Source organism: Myxocyprinus asiaticus, chromosome 8 (genome assembly GCF_019703515.2).
Source record: "Myxocyprinus asiaticus isolate MX2 ecotype Aquarium Trade chromosome 8, UBuf_Myxa_2, whole genome shotgun sequence".
NCBI classification, from domain to species: Eukaryota; Metazoa; Chordata; class Actinopteri; order Cypriniformes; family Catostomidae; genus Myxocyprinus; species Myxocyprinus asiaticus.
This window is the reverse complement of record NC_059351.1, coordinates 40,130,122-40,157,666: the sequence shown is the minus strand read 5'-3', so window position 1 is coordinate 40,157,666 and position 27,545 is coordinate 40,130,122. Positions and strand designations below refer to the sequence as shown.

At 37.7% G+C, this 27,545-nt stretch overlaps 1 protein-coding gene, 2 non-coding genes and 1 pseudogene across 6 annotated transcripts; 3 read left to right on the top strand and 1 right to left on the bottom strand.

Annotated features, from left to right (window-relative positions):
* Nucleotides 1-1,472: 1,472 nt before the first annotated feature.
* Nucleotides 1,473-11,189, top strand: LOC127444586 (transmembrane protein 132A-like; annotated as a pseudogene).
* Nucleotides 11,190-15,706: 4,517 nt separating this feature from the next.
* trnae-cuc (transfer RNA glutamic acid (anticodon CUC)) lies at nucleotides 15,707-15,778 on the top strand. Its single transcript has one exon. It is a non-coding gene; the product is annotated as a tRNA-Glu (tRNA).
* An 84-nt stretch (nucleotides 15,779-15,862) lies between these two features.
* si:ch211-89o9.6 (uncharacterized) lies at nucleotides 15,863-27,334 on the bottom strand. Of its 4 annotated transcripts, none has more exons than XM_051704024.1 (8): nucleotides 26,862-27,334; nucleotides 26,627-26,733; nucleotides 25,317-25,419; nucleotides 25,083-25,186; nucleotides 21,974-22,082; nucleotides 21,751-21,830; nucleotides 18,548-18,647; nucleotides 15,863-17,823 (listed from the first exon to the last, which is right to left on the bottom strand). In XM_051704024.1, exons 1-8 carry the CDS (start codon nucleotides 27,145-27,147, stop codon nucleotides 16,913-16,915), a joined length of 1,800 nt encoding a protein of 599 aa, XP_051559984.1. In that variant the 5' UTR covers nucleotides 27,148-27,334; the 3' UTR covers nucleotides 15,863-16,912. The 4 variants fall into 4 exon arrangements, with proteins under 4 accessions (XP_051559984.1, XP_051559986.1, XP_051559985.1 ...); XM_051704026.1 differs by having other exon boundaries at nucleotides 21,751-21,827; XM_051704025.1 differs by having other exon boundaries at nucleotides 21,974-22,079.
* On the top strand, nucleotides 16,086-16,157 carry trnam-cau (transfer RNA methionine (anticodon CAU)). The gene has a single exon. It is a non-coding gene; the product is annotated as a tRNA-Met (tRNA).
* Nucleotides 27,335-27,545: the final 211 nt, after the last annotated feature.

Here is a 27,545-nt window from a genome sequence, read left to right as displayed (position 1 = left end):
ACAGCCTCAAGTCTTTTTGAGTATGATGCTACAAGCTTAGCACACCTATTTTTGGGCAGTTTCTCCCATTCTTCTTTGCAGGACCTCTCAAGCTCCAACAGGTTGGATAGGGAGCGTCAGTGCACAGCCATTTTCAGATCTCTTCAGAGATGTTCAATCGGGTTCAAGTCTGGGCTCTGGCTGGGCCACTCAAGGACATTCACAGAGTTGTCCCGGAGCCACTCCTTTGTTATCTTGGCTGTGTGCTTAGGGTCGTTGCCCTGTTGGAAGATGAACCTTCACCCCAGTCCGAGGTCCAGAGTGCTCTGGAGCACGTTTTCATCAAGGATGTCTCTGTACATTGCTGCATTCATCTTTCCCTCGATCCTGACTAGTCTCCCAGTTCCTGCCGCTGAAAAACATCCCCACAGCATGATGCTGCCACCACCATGCTTCACTGTAGGGATGGTATTGGCCAGGTGATGAGCAGTGCCTGGTTTAATCCAGACATGACGCTTGCCATTCAGGCCAAAGAGTTCAATCTTTGTTTCTCATGGTCTGAGAGTCCTTCAGGTGCCTTTTGGCAAACTCCAGGCGGGCTGTCATGTGCCTTTTACTGAGGAGTGTCTTCCGTCTGGCCACTCTACCATACAGGCCTGATTGGTGGAGTGCTGCAGAGATGGTTGTTCTTCTGGAAGTTTCTCCTCTCTCCACAGAGAAACTCTGGAGCTCTGTCAGAGTGACCATCAGGTTCTTGGTCACCTCCCTGACTAAGGCCCTTCTCCCCCGATCGCGCAGTTTGGCCGTGCAGCCAGCTCTAGGAAGAGTCCTGGTGGTTCCAAACATCTTTCATTTACAGATGATGGAGGCCACTGTGCTCAGTGGGACCTTCAATGCTGCAGACATTTTTCTGCACCCTTCCCCAGATCTGTGCCTCGATATAATCCTGTCTCGGAGGTCTACAGACAATTCCTTGGACTTCATGGCTTGGTTTGTGCTCTGACATGCACTGTTAACTGTGGGACCTTATATAGACAGGTATGTGCCTTTCCAAATCATGTCCAATCAACTGAATTTACCACAGGTGGACTCCAATCAAGTTGCAGAAACATCTCAAGGATGATCAGTGGAAACAGGATGCACCTGAGCCCAATTTTGAATGTCATGGCAAAGGCTGTGAATACTTATGTACATGTGATTTTTTCGTTTTTTATTTTGAATAAATTTGCAAAGATTTCGAACAAACTTCTTTCACGTTGTCATTATGGGGTATTGTTTGTAGAATTTTGAGGAAAATAATGAATTTAATCCATTTTGGAATAAGGCTGTAACATAACAAAATGTGGAAAAAGTGAAGCGCTGTGAATACTTTCCGGATGCACTGTATATGATTATGATAGGGCAAATATGTTTTGGACTATTTTAATAGATCCATTTATTACTATTTAATATTGAACCCACACAGAATATGTTGTTTTTTGTTTTAAGGTGTTATGGATGTGATTGGTCTTTCTGGACTCAAATGGACGTCTTCTACTTTGAGGCTGGTAATCCTTCACTTATTCATAGGTTGGCTTATTTTCATAAATTGGCTTATTCAAGTTTGACTTATTTTACATTTTCAACACTTCATTACACACTTTTAAACTGAAATAATTTCTCTCTTTGAATGAGATCAGAAAATCTGGAGAGCACTAGCAAATAGAAATGAACTGCTCAAGTTTCTCAGACCAGTCTGACTTGAATTTAAAAGTCATTTTAATTTTAAATTCACTTCAGGTGTATCTTATTGTAAGTCAAATTTAGGGTTAATTCGGATCTAATAAAACAATGCCACAATTCTTACTAATATCACAAACTCTCCTTTTTCTTAACTCCATCAAAAGCCCATGGCCAGACATCCCCCTCCCTTTCCCTCTCAGTGCGAGTCACTGTCCCGTCACCATGGCAGTCTCTCCCCCTCTCTCAGGCTGATCTGGGCCTTCTCTTCACCAACTCCAGCCCCTTCTCTTCCACCCAGTCTCTACTGCTCATGCCTTCATCTGGAACTGCCTCCAAACCTCTTATCCGTGCTGCGTTTGGTTCTTATACCGCCACACAGGTACAACAATTAAATTAAGTTAAATTAAATTAATCTTTTTTTTTCCATAAATGTGATTTTATTATTATTATTATTATTACTATTATTATTATTATTGAAGTCAAGACTTCTCTGTATTTCTTTCTTTCTTCTCTAGGTGATGTCTGAGCCCATTCCTCCTCTATGCCCATCTCTCACTGCATCACTCCTTTCTAAAACTGTTGTGGAAGAGAGTGAGGGTGACAGAGTAAGGTTTAAGGTGCTAGTGCTGTTTCATATGAGGGGTGATGCTAACAGACGTGTGTTACCCTCCATGCTTTCAAACAGACAGAAGAACAGAAAGCCTCCTGCATCACTCAGGTACTGTTAAACCAAAAATAAAAATTCCTTTGTTATCATTTACACTCCTACATGTCATTTAAACATATATTACTTTTTTCGTCTGTGGATAAGAGATATTTAGAATAATAATAATAATTTCAGGCTGCTCTTTTCTGTTACAGTTTGATACACCATGCATTTTTGTTATAGGGGAAGTGACTCAATTACATCCACTTACCATAGAAGCCCACTTACTGATATATTTTGAAATATAAAAAAGACAGAAAGCAAGAGAAAAAATTGTTGTTGCAGAGGAAATGCACATAAATGTTGGTATCATTTTACTTTTTATTTGGAACCAATCAAATGTTTCATTCTTGAGTTCTTTGGGAACATGTGCTACCAGGGTTTAGCGGCCATTTTGGAAGTTGCTTCAAAACTTCACTGTTTTTGATGACCTCAAAAAAGCAATTTTTCTTGAGTCACATGACAAACTGAGTGAGGAATGATAAAAAATTTAAAATTAAGAGATGAATAAATCAAATGATACTTCATATTATTTATTTCCTTTGTATTTAACAGCAATACATTGTATTTAAAAAGATGAATTTCATGAGTTTCTGGAGTTAGTGCAGGACAATGCCTGAGTGATGCTCACAAAGATTGATGCAGCAAAAGAAAATAAATGAATAAAAAACTGCTGAAAACCACATTCAATGAAAATATTTAAGAAGCTTCTTGAGCTCAATTTGGTGCTCTCTCTGTAATTATTATCCAGAAAAATGACTTTCTTTTCATGTGGGCTTATAAGGAACAGTACCTTTAAAAAGCCTGTTTGCTCACAGCTTAAAAGCAGTATAATTATTTTATTTGTTTAAACAACAATAACAAATATGCTCTACATTGTAAAATATAGTGTTTTTTTATTCATAAAAATTTTTATGTGTTTACCTTGACTCTACTTTAAATTATGTAGGTTCATTTCCACTGACCCCTAGCAAATAACCCACTGAACCTCATATTAAACTGAATTCCTTGTCAACTCTACATACTGAATCTACAGTATTTTCATTGCAGGGAGAAAACGAATAGGCAGAGAAAAAAAATTATATGGACTGTCAGATTCAGAAATTAAATATTTAATTTACTGGTTATGATGTTTGAGGTCTAAATCTAAGCAAAAAAATATAAAAATGGAGGTGTTTATTTAGTAAAATGTAAAGCATTTAAAAAATGTAAAAGCATAGTGCGCTTAAATGGTACACATTCCTTGTAAGACTAAATAAAGCAACCAAATTTTGCCAGTTTATGACAAAACATAACATGGGTGCTTAGATGAGAGATTAATCTTTGATTTAATACTCGCTTTCTTGGAAGGCTGTTAACATTTATATAAGAAAACAGATAAAACTTAGATTTGGTAGGGCATAACTGGGTCACTTCCCCTATGGAAAATAGCAGTCATGGATTTTCTGTTAAAGGAATGTTCCTGGTTCAAAAAAGTTAAGCTCAATTGACAGCATTTGTAGCATATTGTTGATTATCACAAAAACTTATTTTGACCCGTCCCTTGTTTATTTTAAAAAAGAGAGCAAAGACTACCACCCCTGGAGTCATGAGTTCGAATCCAGGACGTGCTGAGTGACTCCAGCCAGGTCTCCTAAGCAACCAAATTGGCCCGGTTGCTAGGGAGGGTAGAGTCACATGGGGTAACCTCCTCGTGGTTGCTATAATGTGGTTCTCGCTCTCAGTGGAGCGTGTGGTAAGTTGTGCGTGGATCGCGGAGAATAGCATGAGCCTCCACATGCAGAGTCTCTGCGGTGTCATGCACAATGAGCCACGTGATAAGATGCGCGGACAGATGGTCTCAGAAGTGGAGGCAACTGAGACTTGTCCTCCGCCACTCGGATTAGGGTGACTAACCGCGCCACCACGAGGGCCTACTAAGTAGTGGGAACTGGGCATTCCAAATTGGGAGAAAAGGGGATAAAAAAAAGAAAATGAAAAAAACAAAAAAGAGAGAGCAAAAATTGCAGTTACATTTATTCACTTAAAATGGAAGTGAATGGGGCCAGTCCGTAAATGTTACAATACACACTGTTTCAAAAGTATAGGAACAAGACATAAACATAATGCATGTGAACATGGTTTTAGTGTGATAAAATCAGGGATTTACCAGTGTTAAAGCGTTTATTACGTCATCATGACAATGAAGTTGTAATATTGGATATAACTTTAAACAGATAAGTTTAGTAAGTGATTTTATTATACTAAAATCATGTTAACATATTTTGTGGTTATACTTTTAAAACAGTGTTCACTTTAATGTTTATGGACCTGCCCCATTCACTTACATTGTAAGTGCCTTACTGTAACTGGCATTTTTTTTTTATTGATTCCATACTCAAATTAACACAAACAGTACATGAAAACACGGAATCAGCATTTATCAATATATGCCCAACATACATCCCAGTGGTCAGACATTGTATAACAACAGACACACATATAAACAGACAGTCAAAAGAAAATACTCGATGACATAAAAAGACATAAAAAATTAACCAACAAAAAAGAAATAGGTTTCCACATATTAATTAATTTGCATGTATTTAATCACATTTAAAATTATAAGTCCCTCTCCACTGGCCCTCCCCGAGAGCCCTCCAAAAAGGCCAAATTGTTGCCCCACTTTTTAACAAACAACCCCCAGTTGCCTATATGACACCTCCTCAAATGCCGCCACCCTGCCCATCTCTGTGCACCACTCCTGAAATGAGGGCGCTCCAGCCGACTTCCATCCCCTAAGGATGACCTGCCTGCCGATCATAACACTGGCTAGGACCCAATTTTTTAAGAACTTATCCCCTATATTAATGACTGCCCCATTGCCTAAAATACAGAGTCTGGGGCAAAACGAAATTTGAGTGCCCAATACGTCACACATAAAACTCTGAACCTTCAACCAAAATTCTTGGATCTTAACACACCACCAAAAAACATGGTTGTGTCCCCATCTTCTGATTGGCATCGCCAGCAGGTGGGTGTGTCTTTAAGACCAAGCCTATACAATCTAGAGGGGGTCCAATAGAATCGATGTAAAATCTTAAATTGCATAAGGTGCACCCTTGCATCTCTAGATGTAGACTTGATGTTTTTTAGAATCCTAGCCCACACTCCCTCCTCCAATACCAAGTTTAAATCTTTCCCCCATAATCTCTTGAGAGAATTTGAAGCTCCACCCCCCAGACTCTGAATTAGCAGGGAGTAATACACTGATGCCTAATGGCCTTTTCCAAAAGCAGTAATCACCACTTCCAGAGTATCTGCCGCTTTAGGGGGGTGTATGCTACCCCCACATGTAGTACAAAGCAGCTGTAAATACCTAAAGAATTGAGACCTGGGAATCCCAAGATGCTGAACCATATTTTCAAAGGATCTCAACACTCCACTCTCATATAGGTCACCGAGCGTATTAACCTCCCTCACAATCCACTTTCTGACCAGCAGAAAGGGGACTTATTAATACATAATTTTGAGTTCTGCCGTATGCTTCAGGCAACATTTAAATAAATGTCTGAATTAAACACTGTGGACACTTTTGTCCATACTGCGTGGAAATGCGAGATAACAGGGTGTAACTTAACTTCTCCAGTTAGTTAGAAAGGTTTTGCAATGGCGAAATAGGGGCAAGAACTTCTTGTTCAATACAAAACCAGGGAGGGGCTCTCTCAGGTGGAAGTGACCAATGAGCCAAATGTCTGAGACCGAATGCATAAAACATAATAAAACAAAATCTTAGGTAGGCCTAGCCCACCTTTGCCAATCGGCCTATGCAACTTACTGAAATGTAATCTGGGAAGTTTACCATTCCAAATGAAGGACTTCGCTATGCTATCAAATTGCTTGAAATAAGAGAGGGGGACATCTATAGGGAGAGATTGTAGCAGGTAGTTGAATTTTGGAATACAATTCATTTTAATAACATTAACCTTCCCAATCATAGATAAATGTAATGAAGCCCACCTGCCCACATCGCTCAAAAACCTTTTTATTAAAGGGTCAAAATTAACTAAATAAATCACACAATATATAAAAAAATACCTAAATACTTAATGCCCTGTTTGGGCCACTGGAAGGCACCCTGCTGAAAAGCCGTTACCAGGCAGTACGCTGTCAGAGCCAAAGCTTTGGATTTAGACCGATTAACTCTGTATCCTGAGAATTTAGAAAAGATATGAATAATTCTGTGGAGGCAAGGCATAGATCTAGTAGGGTCGGAGATGAATAATAAAATATCATCTGCGTAAAGCAAAAGCTTATGCACCACACCTCCCGCCACCACCCCTGGAAAATCATCCTCGTTTTTAATCGTGGATGCTAATGGTTCCAGGGCAAGACAGAACAATAATGGGGAAAGAGGGCAACCCTGCCGAATGCCCCTATCCAGAGTAAAATAATCTGAAATTAATCCATTTGTTTGTACTGCCGCTACCAGGTGTCTATAAAGTAACTTAATCCATCCAATAAAAGTATTCCCGAACCCGTACATTTCCAAAATCTTAAAAAGATAATCCCATTCTACCATATCAAACGTCTTTTCAGCATCAAGTGTGATGGCAGCGACCGGAGTCTGATCATTCGCCACTGACCACATGATATTTATAAAATGCCTAATGTTATCAGAAGAGCTACGGCCCCAAATAAACACCACCTGATCTATATGTATAAGAGTTGTCATAACTTTACTTAATCGGTTAGCTAAAATTTTTGACAATATTTTAACGTCTAGCTGGATCAGGGAAATTGGACGGTAACTCTACACTCGCTTGGATCTTTGTCCTTTTTAAGAATCAGACTGATCTGGGCTTGTGTCATGATTGGCGGAAGCTTTCCATTCTTTAATGATTCCGTATAAACTTCTAGCAAATGTGGAACCAGTTCTGTAGCATAAGATCTAAAAAATTCAGTGGCAAAGCCGTCTGACCCCGGAGTATTGTCTGTAGGCAAGGCCTTAATTACCTCTCCAAGCTCCTCCAAAGTTATCTCAGAATCAAGAGAATTTTTTTGCTCAGTCGTCAGTTTAGGAAGTTCTAATGGTTCCACAAAATTTCTAATATCCTCATCAGTAGACAAAGATGTGGAACTATAGAGATCAAGATAGAATACTTTAAAAGCATTATTAATATCAATGGCCGAGGTAAATATTTCACCACCAGCAGATTTCACTGAGGGAGTGGTAGAAAAAGACTCTGTTTTATATATCTAGCCAGAAAGTTTCCATGCCTTGTCCCCTACTCAGAGTAGGACTGTCTTGCCCTGAATAGCCAAAACTCCACCTTCCGCAACAAAATAGTATTATATCTGTATTTAAATCGGGTCAATTCTCTGAGGCCATTAGACGATATTTGGCGCTTCAGCTCTGCCTTGGCACTTTTCATAGTCCCTTCCAATTCCACGAGTTCTTGTGCTTTGGATTTTTTGGTGAATGAGGCATACTGTTTGATCCGGACCCTAAGAGCTGCCTTAACTGCCTCCCAAGCCATGCCCACAGACGATACTGAGGACCAGTTGGTCTCCATATAGACACTGATTTCAGCCTTCAGTTCCGTTGATGTAAAAGTTTCTTGCATTCCTTGAATTGATCACATTTCTCTCTTGTCGAGTTCACAAAGTCTGGGAACAAGAAAATGCTGTGTTTCTTCCAAGAAAGCCTTCCTTTACTCCTCGCTTTGCGTAACACAAGATCTTTATTGGATGATCTCAGAAATTTGGCCAGAAATTATCGGGGCCTGTCTCCCTCCGTGGATTGCCAAGCCAGAACTCTGTGAGCTCGCTCGATTTCCAGCTTATGGCCTGCCATGTCGAGCAGACTCGGAAAGAGCCCATCAAGAAATTCCACCATATCCTGTCCCTCCACTCTCTCTGGGACTCCCACGATACAGACGTTATTCCGCCGGCTATGGTTTTCCATGTCCTCCAACTTCTCCCAGACATGCTCCAAATCCACCTTGGTTGCTAGCGGATTAGTAGATAATTCCCTCTCCGATTACTCCAGGTAATCGATCCATTTCTCGTCATCCCCCATTCTTGTAACCACATCAGTAAACTTCACCTCCATGGCAGTGATCAATCGATGTATCACAGCAAGATCCTCCAAGTCAGCAACGACCTTTGTCAGCATTGCCGACATGTTCAGCATCTCCCGCCGCATTTCCCGCACCTCTCTGACCAAATCGACTCCCTGGCCCATGGACTGCTCGGGGGTGACAGCTTGAGCACGTAAGTGTCTTTTAATGTCTCCAGAGCCCGGGGATTTTGAATTCTTTGACATATTGTCCTCCTAGAACAGTTATGGAACAGAGTGTGTCGAATCTCACTGGTTTATGTCATAAAAAGTATTAAAACTAGCAGTGTGCGCAGAGCTCATGTTCATACGTCCGATCCTCGCATGGTGTCACGTGACCCGATTTTATTTTTAATTTTTTTAAATAAGCAAGGGATGAAGTCAATTTTTTGTTTTTGTGGTAATCAACATTATGTAAATAATAAATAAATAAATAAATACTGTTGTTTGAGCTTAACTTTTATAGAACCTGGAATATTCCTTTAAATAGCTCGTCAAGTAAGGAATGACAAAATTTTTAAGAAATAAATTGTTTTATGGTTTTTATGGGAGAAAGAATGGTTTTTTTTGGGGGGGGGGGGGGGTGAACTCTACCTTTAAAGATGCCATGGTTAGCTTGATCAGGTGCAACTTTATGGGATCTGAATTCTATAAAGCATAAAGTAAAAAAAAATATATATATATATATATAAAATAAATAAATAAAAACAGGGCATGTAAGAAGAAATTACTTGTTCTCTTAAAGTTTAATTACTTAATAGTGCTAGCAATACTTCCCTGCAGATCCAAAATGAGATCATTCTAACTCCTTCCTCTGAATCCACTAAATATTCTTCCATTTCTTTTCACGGCCACCTTTTAGGTTGTGTGTGGTCACTCTGACACTTCAAAAAGTCTGGTTTGGGTCTAACCAGAACATTCAGCCAAACCTGGATCTGATTTTTAAGCAACGCCACTTGAGCAGACACCACTCTCGAAAACGAGGGTTAAGGTATTAACAGTACGTGCCAAGAGGACTCAGGGCCAGTTCTGGAATCCAGCTCTACTACTCTTCCTTTGGCACTGTGTCTAATCTTAAAGTTGGACCCTCTAGGTGTGTGGAGGAAGAATTACAGCAGTCGCAGAGAAAGTTGTATTACATTGGACCTGTGGGACTTGAAGATCACAGGACAGAGATAAACAAGACCAAACAGAGCTTTATATGTTTAGATGGACGGGCAAAGAAGAGAAAGTATGGTTGGATTCCAATGTGCTAATTCACTCCAGCAAAGGGCCTGTATGTGCTGGACAGCCAATCAGAGTGTCCGTAAAGCTAAGAGCAAATTTTAGTGGGGAGTCAATAATCATTAGGTAACATTAATATTATTATGACATTACATAAATAATCATTTTATACGATGTATATTATTTTTCAAATTTTTGGTCTTTTCCACCTGCAGACTGAAAGTGAAGAAAGGGTCTCTAGAGATCCACCCTACCACAAACTCTTACCCATGGACTGTCAATGTAGAGAGAACAATGGGTTCTAAACATCATGTTATTTCCATCATTAGCCATAGGATTGGTACTTCTTCAAGCAACACTGGGTAAAGGGGAAAAACTGGCTCTAGGATTAACTTCTGTTAATCTATTGTATTTATTTTGACAAATTTATCTAGATTGTATTATAGATTGTTTGACTCTCACGTAGCCAGACTTTTGACTAAAACTGCAAAAAGTGTGGGTCTATTACAGCTCAAACTGGCCCACTTAGACAGAAAGAGCCGTCTCAATAACATTATAACTCTGCAAATCCAGTGCTAATTTAATCCCTAAAACTGCTGGTTGTATTAACCCGGAAACCTTGTGAACACAACTCTGTTTCCAGACAGACTGATAAAAAAAAAGTCCTATGTGCTTTTACTCACGGAAGTTCCATCAAACCAGCCAATCAGATTAGTTCTGTGTGGATTGAGAAAATGTTTTCCAGTTGCAATATATGCATCAGACGGTAGTGCACAGTCTGTGGGCAGTCAGTGCGTGTGCTGTTTGAGGCTGACTAAGCTTAACTAAACACAGAAGACCAAAAGTTGCACAGTTTGGTTGCTGTTGTCCTTAAGTGTCAAAGATCACAAACCTGAAAGCAAGTTAAATTAATAATGTGTCATCCATCGTTCTTTCTGACACTTGTCTATGTCTCTCCTTCTTTCTCCAGGTCCAGCATATCTGCTCAAAATCAGTTAGTCTGTCTTTCACTTGAGGCTTTACACAGAAGCTATGGAGTACTGATGACTGTCACTGCTAGCTGGTGGGTGGAGTACTCTTCTCGCAAGTCTGTGATATCACCACACGGGGCAGTCACTAGCTTTTTCTCCTTTACAGACAGAGAAATGGTGGGCATTGCCCCCATCACAGAGGTAAATCACAAAGTGGCTATTTCAATAAGGACAGTACGGTGGCGCAATGCTGACGCGTACTTATTATTTTTTTCGCTCAATTATTTCATAAAAACTACATATTTTCTCGTAATAATTAGATAATATGTCGTAAAAACAGCAACTTTTCTCGTAATAATGAGATATCTCATAAAAACATATTTTCTTGTAATAACGAGATATGTCTTAAAAACAACATCTTTTCTCAAAATAACGAGATATCTCATAAAAATGACTTTTCTCATAATAATGAGACAATATATCATAAAAACAACATCTTTTCTCGTAATAACGAGATAATATGTCATAAAAACATCTTTATGACTACTCGTAATAATGAGATAATATCTCATAAAAACATCTTTTCTCGTAATAACGAGATATCTCATAAAAATGACTTTACTCGTAATAATGAGTTAATATCTCATAAAAACCTATATCTTTTCTCATAATAACGAGATATCTCATAAAAACTACATCTTTTCTCGTAATAATGAGATAATATCTCATAAAAATGACTTTACTCGTAATAATGAGTTAATATCTCAACAAAACAACATCTTTTCTCATAATAACGAGATACCTCATAAAATGACTTTACTCGTAATAATGAGTTAATATCTCATAAAAACTACATCCTTTCTCATAATAACGAGATAATATCTTGGACTAACAACATCTTTTCTCATAATGACGAGATAATATCTCATGAAAATGACAACTTTTCTCATAATAATGAGATAATATCTTGGAAAAACGACATCTTATAATAACGAGATAATATCTCATAAAAATGACTTTCTCGTAATAATGAGATAATATCTCATAAAAACAACAGCTCTTCTCGTAATAATGAGATAATATCTCTGAAAAACAACATCTTTTCTCATAATAAGGAGATAATATCTCATAAAAATGACAACTTTTCTCGAAATAATGAAATAATATCTCATAAAAACTACATATTTTCTCGTAATTACGAGATAACATGTCGTGAAAACAACATCTCGTAATAACAAGATAGCTGTCATAAAAACAACATAACAACATATTTTCTTGTAATAACAAGTAAGTTATCACATAAAAATGACATCTGTCTTTTTAGTGAGATGGTTTGAGCATCTGAGAATTAACTTAAGCTAAGTATCACTTTACATGCCTTAGCCCACCTGCTTATATGGCTACAGTGTAGGCCAGGAGCGCTCACATTATGGAACGAGATCTTATTTGTTATGAGAACAAGATCTGCATACAGTATATACATAGTCGGTAGTGAAATCTGATGATTCTCGAGAATTCCTATACCTATACTACAACAAATAATAATAGTTTTTTAAGCATTGTTTGAAGATCTTAAGTAATTATTCAACACAAGTAAACAGTCTGTAATCAAATGAGAACAGAGAAACAAATAATAGAAAATTAATAATAATAAAATAAAATAATGAAATAATAAAAAACATAAATAAAAGCAAAAAATAGAAACAAATAGAAAAAAAAGCTATTTGCTTAAAAAGTATTTAAGCAAAATTCAGAATGAAATTAAATTTAATATAAAACTAGGAGCTATTGGTCTAAACTGGCCTTTATTTAATTTTTCAAGATTATTTTCACTTGCTTTTTTTGTGCTCTGTATTTTTGTTTTGTTTGATATTTCTGTAAAGTGACCTTGGGTTCTTGAAAAGCGCAGCAGTATATAAATAAAACATTATTACTATTACACTTTTTAAAGCTATTAAATTTATGCAGCCAAGAGCAGTGAATGGTTTATTAGTGGCCAAGCGCTGAAAGTGCGTAGGCACCTATTGTAATCGTTAGTGTTCTTTTTATTGTTCTTCTTCCACCATTGAGTCTATGGCTGCCCACAGAACCATATGTGGGAAAGTTGTGAAATTTGGCACACAGATAGAGGACAGTCTGAACATTAACTGGAGCAAATTTGGAGTCTCTAACGCAAATCCTCTAGAGCCACCAACTGCCTAAATTTTCACACGTGTTTATGCTAATAACTTTTGAACCGTAAGTGCTAGAATCAAAATAAATTTTCCTCTGATTCCTTGGCTCGAGACCAATCGATTGTCGTCATTTTCTGTCTTGAAAATTTTCGAACTCCTCCTAGACCGTTCATCCGATTTGCACGAAAATTGAATCAAATCATCTTCAGACCAGGCTGACAAAAATTATGGAATTCAAGTGGATTAGTCAAACGGTTCTCGAATAACATGCGAACAAATTCGACGTAGAGCACGCCAAATTGGACGTGAGGCTATATCTCTGCAACGCTTTAGCGTATTCACACCAAGCTTGGTGTGTATTATGGCAACCATGACCTGAGGGTACCTTCACAGTTTCGGCACAGCGCCACCTAGTGGTCACGAGATATGAAAAATGCATACTTTTGCTTATAACTTCTGAACGGTTTCACCTAAAATCACAAATCTGGTCTTGTTAGATTCTGTGCGGGATGCCGAGTAGAATGATAATAATTTTTTTTTGAACATTTTGAATTTTGTTGTAAAATGCTTTATTTTTCAAACGCATTGACATAGCATTACGAAATTCTTTATGTGTCATTGGCACAATGCCCTGAAAGTACTCAAAAGATTTTGGGACAGCGCCGCCTTCTGATCAAACATTATACCAAATTTTCATAAAATGCTAATAACTTTTGATTACTTTGTGCTATTGTCATGAGATGAGTCTTGGTAGATTCCGTGCCATGTTCGATCGAACTTCCTGTCTGCCATTTTGAAATACCTTTAAAAACCTACTTTTTCGAACTCCTCCAAGAGCGTTTGTCAGATTTTAACCAAAATCGAATCAGACCACCTTCAGACCATGCCAACAAAAAGTTATGGATTTTGTGTTGATAAACCAAATCGTTTTCGTTTAACACAACAATAAATTTGATGACGGTGCCAGAATGGTTTTCAGGCTCTATCTCAGCAACGCTTTGGCTTATTGACATGAAACTTTATATGCGTCATCATGACGAAAGCGCCACCTGTTGGTCAAAAGTAATACGCTTTTATGTCCCATTGCAATTGATAATATTCATAGTTTTTCAACCATTTTGCCTAAACTCATGACCAGATTGCTTTAATTACTTTTTTTTTTTTTTTTGCCATTGTTGTGCCTAATAATGCTTTATGTGCTTGACCCCTTAATTGCTGCTTGCAGCAATATTTTGTTTTCTTGTTATTGTTTTCTGGTGAATATTAACAACATACTTCTCAACAGCAGAAGGTTTTCTGTACAGGGTTAATGTAAACTGCAGGCCAAGATGTTTTTGTAGTGTTCGCAAAAATTACGAGAATACAATATTTTTTAAATGAACAAAATATTTAAAAAATATATATATTTATTTAGAATATTTATTATAATTAATAAAATTACAATAATATTTGAAGATACTTTTTAAATTAAGAATTTAATTGAAATAATGCAAGAATGTCATCGGTTACTTATCAAACAGATCATGCTGAAAATGATACCGGCTGGGTTTCCCAAAGCACATTATAGTAGCACTTAAATCTCTATGGTGAGTTTGTGGCCTGGACAAGAGCCAATTTTACACACATACAGCCTTTTCCAGAAAATGTACTCCATTTTTCAGGTTAGAAGTCATGTGTGAACAAACCTTTTCAAAAATACTGGTAAATTTTGCTTTGGCAATTTCCCTTAATAAGAAGTTGTATTGTACATTTCCTGATGTATGTGTGATGTGGTACATTTGCCAGTAAAGGCAACCCAACAATTTTCCAGAAATTTACCTGGTTGCATGTGTGAAAGGGGCTGCTGCAGGCAATTTTTATGCTTGTCAGTATTTCTGCATTATTTTCATGTGGAGAGGACAAACTCCTGGACATCTTGGCAAAGGTTTCAGTACCTTCGGACCGGACAGCTCCCATAACGCAGGACTGAGGTTATTGCAATACATGCTGGTTTGGGAAACAGGAATTACTCCATCGTAAAATAAGGAGCGACGTTAGTTCAGATGATGGTAAAATCTTAAATTGCAACGTTATTGGAAACCCAGCCAGCATATGATAAAGGATGTCATGATCGTTAGTGCACTTGTCTAACATAAATTATTCTTTAGACATCGAATACATGCAATCCAGTATTTTGTTGAGCATTTAAACTAATAAAACTACAGAGACATTGTAATGACAATAATAAAATAAAATATTGGTTTTAGTGGACATTTTATTTGCCACTTAATAAAGTGTGCAATTAATACATCTTTGGCATTCAAAACTGTTAAAGTAAAGCTATTGTTCATCAATATTTCGATGAATTTGCTGAATCTAATTTTAATTTTATTTTTAATTTTATTTTATTGAAGATTACTCAGTTTTCAATTTTATTATAAAATTAAAATGCATTAATTTAAGTTTTTTATTGAGTGAGATAATAATAATAATAAATTTAATTAATTGTAATTTAAGAACTGTAGCGCAACAACCGATTCACAAGCCATGTCCTTCATGTTTTTTTGTTTTGTTTGTTTTTTGTTTTGTTTTATTTGTATTATTATTATTATTACTATTATTATTATTATTATTTAATTCCTCATTGTAACATTTAGTTATGGTTTAAACAAAGAAAATATTATTTTCTATTTCTATTATTTTATAAGAATATATATATTATTATAAGAAAATATGTCGTTTTTATGACATAATATCTTGTTATTACGAGAAAAGATGTCGCTGCATGCCTATTTAAATAATAATGGATGTTTATTAATAAATATGTATACTGAACAATACAATATACAGTTCCCTGGTGGTCTAGTGGTTAGGATTCGGCGCTCTCACCGCCGCGGCCCGGGTTCGATTCCCGGTCAGGGAATGAAAATTTTTATTTCCATTCTCGTCTATACTACATAACATTCCAGAAGGTAGTAATGATTTTTTACATTTTTTTATTTGACCCCATAAATACAGAATGTTTGGATATCAGAGTAGCTTCAGAGGCTAGTAAAATTCAAAACCTTTTAAGTAACACTAACTTACGAATGTACTGAACAAAAAACGTAATTTATTTTTAAATGAAATTTGAATCTTAAAAGAGTGATCAAAACATCTCATTTATGGTTTAAACATGAATCCTAATTCGTTCGATTTTAATCAACATGTAAATACTTCTACCACGCACCAGCAGAGTGGCGCAGCGGAAGCGTGCTGGGCCCATAACCCAGAGGTCGATGGATCGAAACCATCCTCTGCTAAGACTTTTTCTACTCTTTTTACGACAGTGTTGAAAGTACCATGCTCTAGTATAATGTTTCATTTTGGATCCTACTGGTGATGAAAAATATCTCCAGACAACGTGGGCCTCGAACCCACAACCCTGAGATTAAGAGTCTCATGCGCTACTGACTAGCTCCACAGAAACAGAATTTAAGAGAGCTCACGATTAGCGGAATCCATCAATCACGGGACGATCATCGGCTGAAAAGACGGAATCGGCGAACAGTGATTGGACGGCAAAACCAGCCGATCCTGTTGCAGGTAAAGCGAACGCATTAGCCAAAAGATTTGAACTAAACAATCGGTTCCTCTTCTTATTACACTTAATAAATATATTACTACAATAACTTTATTAGAGTGAAAAGCGTCGGCAAATATTTCCTTCGAGAGGCAATTCAACTAACGTTGTATTAGAAGGAATGTGGAGGAAAAACAACACCGACTCACGTTCCGTTTATTTGTGCTTGTGCAGCACCTGCTGTTCATTGTTAATATTACAATTCATGGACAACTGTACTGTTACATCTTTCTTTTATATTTTCTATCTAATTTTTGCTCTCTAGTGTAAAACGAGCTATTATAATTTTTTGTATCATTTCCAGCTCAGCTGAATCAACTTGGTCACTTATCATTATACCACAGTATTTCAAAATCAATGTTGAAGACCACTGTGTTTGTAAGAAGGCATAAGTTGGAAGCCCTCCACTGTATATATGTTCAATTAAATGTGTCTTCAGACTCCTCCGCAGGAGGCTGACTGCTGATGCGTCTTGAGGTTGCAGATCCAGGCAAATCGTTTCCCACAGCGGCTACATATGAAGGGCTTTTCTCCTGTGTGAACTCTTTGATGTTTCTTCAGGTTACCTGCTTCTGTGAACAACTTCCCACAAGTATTACACTTAAAAGGCCTCTCCCCAGTGTGCACTCGCTGGTGGGCCACAAGATTGGACATCCCGGGGAAGGCCTTTCCACAGTACTTACAAACGTAGCTTTTCTTTTTACATTTCTCCATGTGATCTGGGAGCTGGAGCCCGGCAAGAGAAGCCCCAGGCTGAGTTAAGCTGGTAATCATTTGAGGAATCACAGTGAAATGTGAGGCATTTGTCCCACATGCATTTTCTGTCTGAATTCCATCTGGCCTACTAATGTGGCCTGATGGTTCATTTTGTCCTTGCCTCAAAATGATGGCTTGATTCCATCCTTCCTCTTCCCTGATGGGCCCCTCTGCTGGATTTGAGCTTCTAACAGCATGTGTTCGGGTAGTTGATGGAGCATTCAGTCCACTTTTTGAGCCTCTGACTGATGATACAGACTCTGATTCAACCAGTAAACAGTCTTGATCCTGGTAGGACTCTGTTGTAAATGAGCAGGATGGTTGCACAGAGGAGGTCCAACATGTAAAGTGACTTTTATGCTCTGCAGGTCTCTCATACAATGAGCAGTCTGTTTCTGATGTATCAGGGGCTGTCCTTGCTTTGCTAATTACAAGCTGGTTTGTGAGATAGGTACTGCTTTTCACTGCTCCCTTGTGCCCCAAGATTGTGTGAGCTGCTGTTTCTCCTGTTGTTAGACCCTTGCTAGGTCGAACAGCAGACTTGTGGTACTGGTACTGTTGCGAACTATTTGGACTGGATTCCACAGCACCTGGATGTGAATAAATTCAGATACTTAAAGGAGCAATTATAATCTTGAAATACTGTGGTTCTCACACTCAAGTAATTAACCAGCCAGTTGTTATCGGGAATTAAACCCCTTCCGACTGATACAAGACCCTTCTGCTTCGCGTCTGGGTCTTGATCACCCTGTCGGGGTTTATTAACCGGCTGACTGTACATTATCCCACTTATTACACTGCTACTAACCAAATAAATAAATACATGGACATAAAATATTGATTTGCGTTTAAATTATGTAATCATGTGAGAACAAAGAAATTGCCGAACAGCTAAATTCCAGAGTTCTGTTGGTTTTTATTTGTAATAAATTCCTCACTCCTCATTATCCAGCTTATTAAAAGACTACTTGCCAAATAAATAAATAAATGTACATGAAAAATGTATTTGAGTTGAAATGATTTTATTAGCTTACTTGAGAGATTGCACAGTGATCCAAGAAGCAGGAAAAATGACTCGCAAATTCACAATCCCGCATAAGAGGTCTGAATGAGGATATGCGGTTGTTACTCAAAAATATCAGACCACTAGATGGCACCATTGACCAGTCAGAATTTAGTATTCCAGAAAGCCGTGTAAGAATTTAAGATAACATTCAAGGTGTTTTTTTTTTTAATGTTATTATAAATGAAACTACCTCTTAATAGTGAAAAAAGAGGATATATGCTTCTTTATAATACTATTCAGTTACTCACCCTGTATGTTCATCTGTAGTCCAATGGATGGAGAGATGTCGGTCTTCTGGCTCCTATCCAGTCCGTTTTCCCTCAAATGAGAAAAATCCAACTCTACAGGCTGGGAACAAAATAAAACTACATTTACACATATTTTTAACAGATTATTTTGTCCCAAAGTGACTTAATTTGGGTGCACACTACAATTTTTACAGTCCTTTACGATTGTTGCATATCAGAATGTTACGATATGATCCCCGTGAGATCTTGGGAAAAAGCCATGGAACACTGTGCGATATTATGTCAGACTGTATGATACACAATGTAGCCAAGACTTTGGTTACAATTGTCCCAACTGACAGCGCTGACTGGGTGTTTTATCTCATCTGGCCATCATAAGGAACAGTCACACAGCACGATTGTGATGCAAAATTTCTGACACTGCTAGAACATTGTTGAAGGCTAGGATTTGGTGAATTTTTAGGTAAACCGATATGTCAGTTTTACAAATTAATCGGTGCTGATAGTTGCAGATTGTTTTTTTCCCCTCAGTGTTTCTCTGTGGTCGCCGCTGGAGGAGTCTACAGTTAGAACATCTTGGTTCTCCAGTATAACAGCGGCTTCCTGAAGTGAAATAAAAACTGACACCTCATGGGGATTTGTTGTATCTACATCTTTCATCATTGACAATAATATCCTCACTTCAATGCATATTTTGATTAGATAATCAAGTGTTTTAAATTGAAGCAAGGGTATGCAAAGAAAAACGCAACTATATGGAAACGTCCCACGTCAGCACATACATCGTGCCTCCAAGTTTATATACCGTACAATAATAATAATAAACCTCATATACTGTATATATATATATATATATATATATATATATATATATATATATACATATATACACACAGTGGTGTGAAAAAGTGTTTACCCCCTTCCTGATTTCTTATTTTTTTGCATGTTTGTCACACTTAAATGTTTCAGATCATCAAACAAGTTTAAATATTAGTCAAAGATAACACAAGTAAACACAAAATGCAGTTTTTAAATGAAGGTTGTTATTATTAAGGGAAAACAAAATCCAAACCTACATGGCCCTGTGTGAAAAAGTGTTTGCCCCACCTGTTAAAACATAACTGTGGTTTATCACTCCTGAGTTCAATTTCTCTAGCCACACCCAGGCCTGATTACCGCCACACCTGTTCTCAATCAAGAAATCACTTAAACAGGACCTGCCTGACAAAGTGAAGTAGACCAAAACATCTTCAAAAGCTAGACATCATGCCGAGATCCAAAGAAATTCAGGAACAAATGAGAAAGAAAGTAATTGAGATCTATCAGTCTGGAAAAGGTTATTTCTTAAGCTTTGGGACTCCAGAGAACCACAGTGAGAGCCATTATCCACAAATGGCGAAAACATGGAACAGTGGTGAACCTTCCCAGGAGTGGCCGGCCGACCAAAGTTACCCCAAGAGTGCAGCAACGACTCATCCAAGAGGTCACAAAAGACCCCACAACAACATCCAAAGAACTGCAGGCCTCACTTGCCTCAGTTAAGGTCAGTGTTCATGACTCCACCATAAGAAAGAGACTTGGCAAAAATGGCCTGCATGGCAGAGTTCCAAGATGAAAACCACTGCTGAGCAAAAAGAACATTAAGGCTCGTCTCATTTTTGCCAGAAAACATCTTGATGATCCCCAAGACTTTTGGAAAAATACTCTGTGGACTGACGAGACAAAAGTTGAACTTTCTGGAAAGTGTGTGTCCCATTACATCTGGCGTAAAAGTAACACCGAATTTCAGAAAAAGAACATCATACCAACAGTAAAATATGGTGGTGGTAGTGTGATGGTTTGGGGCTGTTTTGCTGCTTCAGGACCTGGAAGACTTGCTGTGATAAATGGAACCATGAATTCTGCTGTCTACCAAAAATTCCTGAAGGAGAATATCCGGCCATCTGTTCGTGACCTCAAACTGAAGCGAACTTGGGTTCTGCAGCAGGACAATGATCCAAAACACACCAGCAAGTCCACCTCTGAATGGCTGAAGAAAAACAAAATGAAGACTTTGGAGTGGCCTAGTCAAAGTCCTGACCTGAATCCTATTGAGATGCTGTGGCATGACCTTAAAAAGGCAGTTCATGCTCGAAAACCCTCCAATGTGGCTGAATTACAACAATTCTGCAAAGATGAGTGGGCCAAAATTCCTCCACAGCGCTGTAAAAGACTCATTGCAAGTTATCGCAAACGCTTGATTGCAGCTGTTGCTGCTAAGGGTGGCCCAACCAGTTATTAGGTTTAGGGGGCAATCACTTTTTCACACAGGGCCATGTAGGTTTGGATTTTGTTTTCCCTTAATAATAACAACCTTCATTTAAAAACTGCATTTTGTGTTTACTTGTGTTATCTTTGACTAATATTTAAACTTGTTTGATGATCTGAAACATTTAAGTGTGACAAACATGCAAAAAAATAAGAAATCAGGAAGGGGGCAAACACTTTTTCACACCACTGTATATACACATAAAACCCTTCATCTGGTGAATATCTAGGATATAAAAAACTTTATTTGGTTATTACTTTAAAAAAGGGCATTGTAACGGAGCCAAGTCTCCGTCATTTCAAAATAAGCGCTCCAGGAATGTTTTGGGCTTGTTTATAGTTAGAAGTCCTAAGTTATGCACCAAATCTTCATTTCATCATCATAGTTAGGAAAGATTTTTTTTTAGCATTCAATAAATCAGTTTTAAAAACTATCGGCCGATTAAGCGGTTATCTGCCTTTCCACTTCCTTAGTTATCCGTATCTGCAAAATCCACTATCGGTCGATCTCTAGTGAACATGTCACACTAAGCGATTAAAGACTGCCAAGAAATCTTGTATGATTCCCAAAATGTCTCAGATGGCAAAATCTTGGCCAAAATCATATAGTGCGAACCACATAATGGCCCACTGAGCTATGTTGTTCAAAAATGTAATACTGTATTTTTGAGGAATGTGACAATGTGTAACACCAAAAAAGTTTCTGAAAAGATAAACCTGCATTGATTTTACCAATCCAGAATAAACAGATTTCTTTAACGTACTTCTCTATACAACGGAGATCCCTCTTTTCCGTGTAGGTGGCATGATAATTTCCTAGAAATACTGCATTCCTATTAGCACTCTTTGGCTTTGTTTTTGAATGAAGTTTTTAACAGAACAGTAAATCCACAAACCTTTTCTGTTCCAAATGCAACTGTCCTTTTGGCTGGTGAGGTAGAATGACATCCATTACAAATGCCTGAATTTGACTCTTCTGACCCAGGGAAAAAAAGAAGGAATGTTTACTCTACTAATTTTCATATAAGACCGGCCAAAGTGAATTTATATATTCATTACCATCAGGCTTGTTTGAGGATCAGCAGCAATCAGTGGGTTGCTTTTTGGTCCTCTACTCACCATCTTGCACAATTATGGCTCTTTGTGACTTGCTTTCTTCCCATGGGTTGTTCAGATCATCCTTTATCACTATTGTTTCTGGTTCTCCATTTTCCACCTCTCTTTGCTGCTGAACACATAAAACAAGCTTTGTGTTACAGCATGACCCTGGCTGAAACATGAAACATAGAGGTCATTTATTGAAATGTAGAAAGCTTTTCTATGTAAATTAACAAGGAATATCTTGTATATCAGGATAAAGGTAGATGTAAGAGAGGGTGTGCAATGTTATAATAGTCTTGCTACCTAAAATTTGAATTTACTTTGAAAACACAAAGCTGTGCACTTTTCATTCTTTGAAAAAGTAAAGTAGGTTTATACTTACAGCACTGTTGAGCAAACAGAGCATGATTTTCCTGTGTTTAATAATAGTTTGGTAACAGTCTGGTACATGGGCTCTGATCTTTCAATAATTTCATTAATCACAATTTATTCAGATTTTCAAGAATGGAAATCCTTGGAAAATTTCTTAAATTATGCTATAATTATATCCTGATGTACCCAGAAAAGGGCTTACTTCATTATTCAGAGACTTTACCTTGTCATCATAACATCTGTTTGCTAGGTAAGTACTTTTTCCTCAACAAAACTGAACACAGAATAAGTGCAAAAATGTTTATTGAAACATGTTAAAGACTTTCAATTTGCCAAAAACTGATTTAGAACATTTTCACGTCACTTCACATGTCTACAGAACACCACAGAGCTTTTCTGCGGTGCAAAGGAAAAACGCAGCAACAACAAATTTTTTCAAAACTGAGTTATAAACTAAATTGGATTTCTTAGACTATGACCCCCTTTACTCCTGGCACTGACATCCGTTTCTTATCCGGATAGTATCTGGATAATCTTTGGCTGTATTGCATTTACATCTTGCAGTTAAGTGTGCCTCCACTATGACTGGATAGAGATCCGATCACATTACAGCGCAAATTGGAAAATGCTACTTACATATTACATCTAAGGCTGGGGATATAATATTTTAAAAGATGTTAATGGATAATTCAAATGCTTTCCATCGCTTTGACCATTAAATAATAAGGTATCTCTCTCTTCTTAACAAACCTTTCCACAGTAAAGGACGCTAATAGTGATTAGAAAACGGACCTGATGATTCATTAAAGGAATGTTCCGGGTTCAATCCAAATTAATCTCAATAGACAGCATTTGTGGCATAATGTTGATTACCACAAAAATTAATTTTGACTCATCCTTCCTTTTCTTAAAAAATGCACTTACAATGGTTAAAATACTCTCTTTTTCAAAAGTATAGTCACAAGACATTAAGGATATGAGTGTAAAATTATCTGTGTGTGATAAAATTACTTACTAACCTTTTCTGTGTAAAGATATTGTTAATTTTACAACTTCGTTACCAAGACGATGTAATGTCAACAAACCCTAAAATGATGATTTATACAACTTTACAGCTCAAATAATGCATGAGTTTTAATAGAAGAATTTATGTAAGTGCTTTATAAAATTCTAAGCTTCAACTTTCTGTGTTTAAACCCTCCAAAAATTGGCTACATTCACTTCCATTGTAAGTGCCTCACTGTAACCTCGATTTTTGAATTTTTTAAAGAAAAGGAGGAACATGTCGAAATTTATTTCTGTAGTAATCAACATTGACACAAATTCTGTTGATTGAGCTTAACTTGTATTGAACCCGAAGCATTCCTTTAAATCGGGTGACCGCCATGTCTGTTGTGTTCTTTACATTGTGATGGCAGAATAAACATCAAGAGCCAAGAGGCCGCAACACAGCTCTTTATCCACAGATGTAGCACAACCTCATTACATAATGAATTACTTATGTGGTTTTATCCGGCTAACCAATCCATCCACCTCCGAATGTGGTTTCAGTGATCCGATCACAATCCATTCACAATGCATAATGGGTGTATTTACACCTGCCATTTAATGTGGTCAAGTGCTATCCAATTGCATTCCTATCACCGAAAATGTACATTGATGCCAGGTGTAAAGGGGGCCTACGATCTGGCTTGTGACTGATGGGTTTGCCTCAACTATGCTCAGATTCAGAAACAATGGAGTGTGGTGTTTCAGTGCTGGCGTAGTTACTGCGTTTTGCTGTTGTAGGGCAGTATAATAAAAAATAAAAAAATGGACCCATATCAATATCTCTATAACACAATGCAAATCATGTAAATGAATCCAAACGAAACTCTTCATTCTGGAGAGATTTTATTGTGGTTGTAGTAAAATACACAATTTTATCTTATCCTTATCAGTAATCTGCTGATGTTAACAATCCATGACTGACTCCTCCTAGAGAGAGCAGTTACTCTGCTATAAACATATCAGGATGATACTTCCACTGGTGGGTTTTCAGGTTCCGCATCCAGGAAAACATCAATCCACACTGTGTACAACTATATGGCTTTTCTCCAGAGTGGATTTTCTGGTGCTTTCTCAGGTTTCCTGCCTCTGAAAATAACTTCCCACAGGTGTTACACTTGAAGGGCTTCTCGCCGGTGTGAATCCGTTGGTGGATCACCACCTTTTTGGGACGGTTAAAAACTTTACCACAATATGTGCAGGCAAAGAGTTTTTCCCGACGAACTTTGTCATTTCTGGTCCGGCCAACTCTTTGTTGGTTGAAGCAGACATCTCTGACATTCTGGTGGCCGTCCGTGCCCAGTGTTTTTGAAGATGTTGATGCCACTGCTGCAAAGTCAGAGGAAGGCAAGAAAGCCTTGCTACCCTGATGCTCCTCCATCCCATAATGTGGAAAAACAGAGGGACCCTGGCTTTCCCCTCGTGCCCATACAGGCATCTCTTCTCCTTCCTCTGCAGAGTCAACTTCTATTACCTCTGAGTGCTGTAAAGGACAGCTCTCAGCTGATCTTGCATTATTCAAAAACGCAAAAGATTGCTGGTTCGAGTTTGCATCGCTATTCTCTTGCATTAAGTACTCCTTCATAGGACTGGATTTTCTGTTCAAATCAAACTTTGCTTCAGCATGTAATTCTATGGGCTCTTGTGATATCCCCTTAACACTCTCAAACTCTGCCTCAGATTTAAGGGCAGTGTCAGATCCACTGACCTCCAAAGTCTGTTGCTGCATCCTGGAGACCTGATCATCATCTTTCAGCATCTGAACATCACCAAAACCTGCCGCTCCAGTCTGTGATGAGGTTTCTGTTACCCCTGAAAGAGAAACAATATTAAGACAAGTATTAAGATGTGACTTCTTTAACTGTGAACTGGTGTGGAGGATGGAAACTATCGCATTATTGGTGTTTGTCTGATCTCAGCGTGTGTTCTTCCAACCACTCACCATCATCTCTGACAAATAGTCTCTGCTGTGTTTGGTCCTCCTCAAACATCTCATCCTTTATCAGTACTGTGTCAACTTCAGATATTTCTGCATCCCCTCCTGCCTATCATGGAAGAAAATGTCAAAACATAAAAAAATTGTCTATATTCTAGGTAACATTTTAAAATAAGGTTAAATTTGTTAACATTAGTTAAAACATTAGTTAACATGTACTAACAATGAACAATACATTGACAGCATTTATTAAACTTGGTTTATGTTAATTTCAACATACTCAGCCACAATATTAAAACCACCCGCCCAATATTGTGTAGGTCCCCCTTGTGCCGCCAAAACAGCGCCAACCCGCATCTCAGAATAGCATTCTGAGATTATATTCTTCTCACCACAACTGTAAATAGCAGTTATCTGAGTTACCGTTGACTTTGTCAGTTCGAACCAGTCTGGCCATTTCTGTTGACCTCTCTCATCAACATGGCATTGCCATCTGCAGAACTGCCGCTCACTGGATGTTTTTTGTTTTTGGCACCATTCTGAATAAATTCTAGAGACTGTTGTGCATGAAAATCCCAGGAGATCAGCAGTTACAGAAATACTCAAACCAACCCGTCTGGCATCAACAAACATCCATGCAATTATCTAATCACCCAATCGTGTGGCAGCAGTGCAGTGCATAAAATCATGCAAATGCAGGTCAAGAGTTTCAGTTAATGTTCACATCAACCATCAGAATGGGGAAAAAATGTGATCTCAGTGATTTGGACTGTGGCATGATTGAGTATTTCTGTAACTGTATATAATGTTCCATTGTCCACTAGATGCCTCTGTTTAATATATATATAGGGATATTTGTTAAGTGCTTTAACTAGTGACTGTTTCTTTTTTTTTTTTTTTTTATTGCCATTTTTAATCACCTTTTAACTTTTTTGTAGTTCACATAAATTACTCCTGCATTTTATAATTAATAATTGTATTGGTTTACTTTATATCAATATCAAATTACTTTATATGTGTTAATATTAATCACTGCATTAATACTTAGTGTGATGAATGAATTTTTAAAAGTTCAACTATTTATAAGTTCATAAACAACTTTGTATATAATAATTACACAAGAATTGGAGACCTAAACTATACTTCTATACTAGTATATATATATATATATATATATATATATATATATGTGTGTGTGTGTGTGTGTGTATGTTTAAAAAAAAAATGCAATTATGTAAGTTACTATCTGTGTCACAATCAAGGAATTGGCTGAACTAATTATTGCAGTTATCATAAAGATAAAAAGGTTGTCCTACCATACTGTTCATGCTGTTATTCTCTTTTACAGTCTGCTGCTGTGCAGTCGAGTCTGTCCCTCCACCCCTCCACAATCCTCTGTTAAAATTAGTTCCATACATGGCGTCTGAATGTGTGAAAACCAGAAAAACAACCCAACACAGAAAATATTAACCACAGTAAACAGTTTATTGATGTGACAGAGACAGTTCACAGTAGGACATCGTCGTGGTATAACTGTTTATCATCACACACCGTTAGTTTGGTTCCTGTATTTGTCTGACAAAGCGGCGCTCACTTGAACCCTGTTAGCGCGATTCAGTGAACTGATCCTCCTCTCCGCAAACCCCCGGGCCATCTTCAGCTCCAGTATGTGTAGTTTTCTCTTCAGAGCTTTGTTTTCACGCTGACATTGAGTCATTTGTAAGTTAATAACCGCATAGTCGTCGTCTACGAGTTTACATATCTCAGCCACCGCTGCATTGGCCAGCACCTCCATGATGGAAGCTAACTGCGTCTGGAAAGCGATGCGATTTGACATGGTTAACGTTTCAGCTTGCTGCACCGCGTTTCAATAAACGGTCAATGTTTTGGTGGCTGCACAAAAATGATATGCAATTTCTGTTATTAAAAAAGACAATTAAATCATTGTGTGAATAGGAATCGTTTGTCTGGGATTGACATCGTTCAGCACTTCCGGTCAATTGAAATGACGTCAGAAGCCATAAATGACTGTTTTACAGCGCACGCGAATCTACTGTCGACAGTGCTTGTCATCTAGTTCAATACATTTACTAAATGAAGCAATTTATGTGGGCTCTGTTGGTTAATTTAGACTAAACTGTTTCTTACTTTGACTTTGTAGGAACCGAAAAGGCATTTTCAAGAATCCAGTTCTGAAATACTCAAAAGGGAAGGGATCAACGAGCCTACTTCACT

Coding starts and splice junctions, on each gene's coding strand:
- si:ch211-89o9.6 (XM_051704024.1), bottom strand. CDS start 27,147: ATGTCAAATCGCATCGCTTTCCAGACGCAGTTAGCTTCCATCATGGAG. Junction 26,734..26,861: donor ATACAGGAACCAAACTAACG/GTGTGTGATGAT, acceptor TCACACATTCAG/ACGCCATGTATGGAACTAAT. Junction 18,648..21,750: donor TTGCATTTGGAACAGAAAAG/GTTTGTGGATTT, acceptor TTTTGTTCCCAG/CCTGTAGAGTTGGATTTTTC.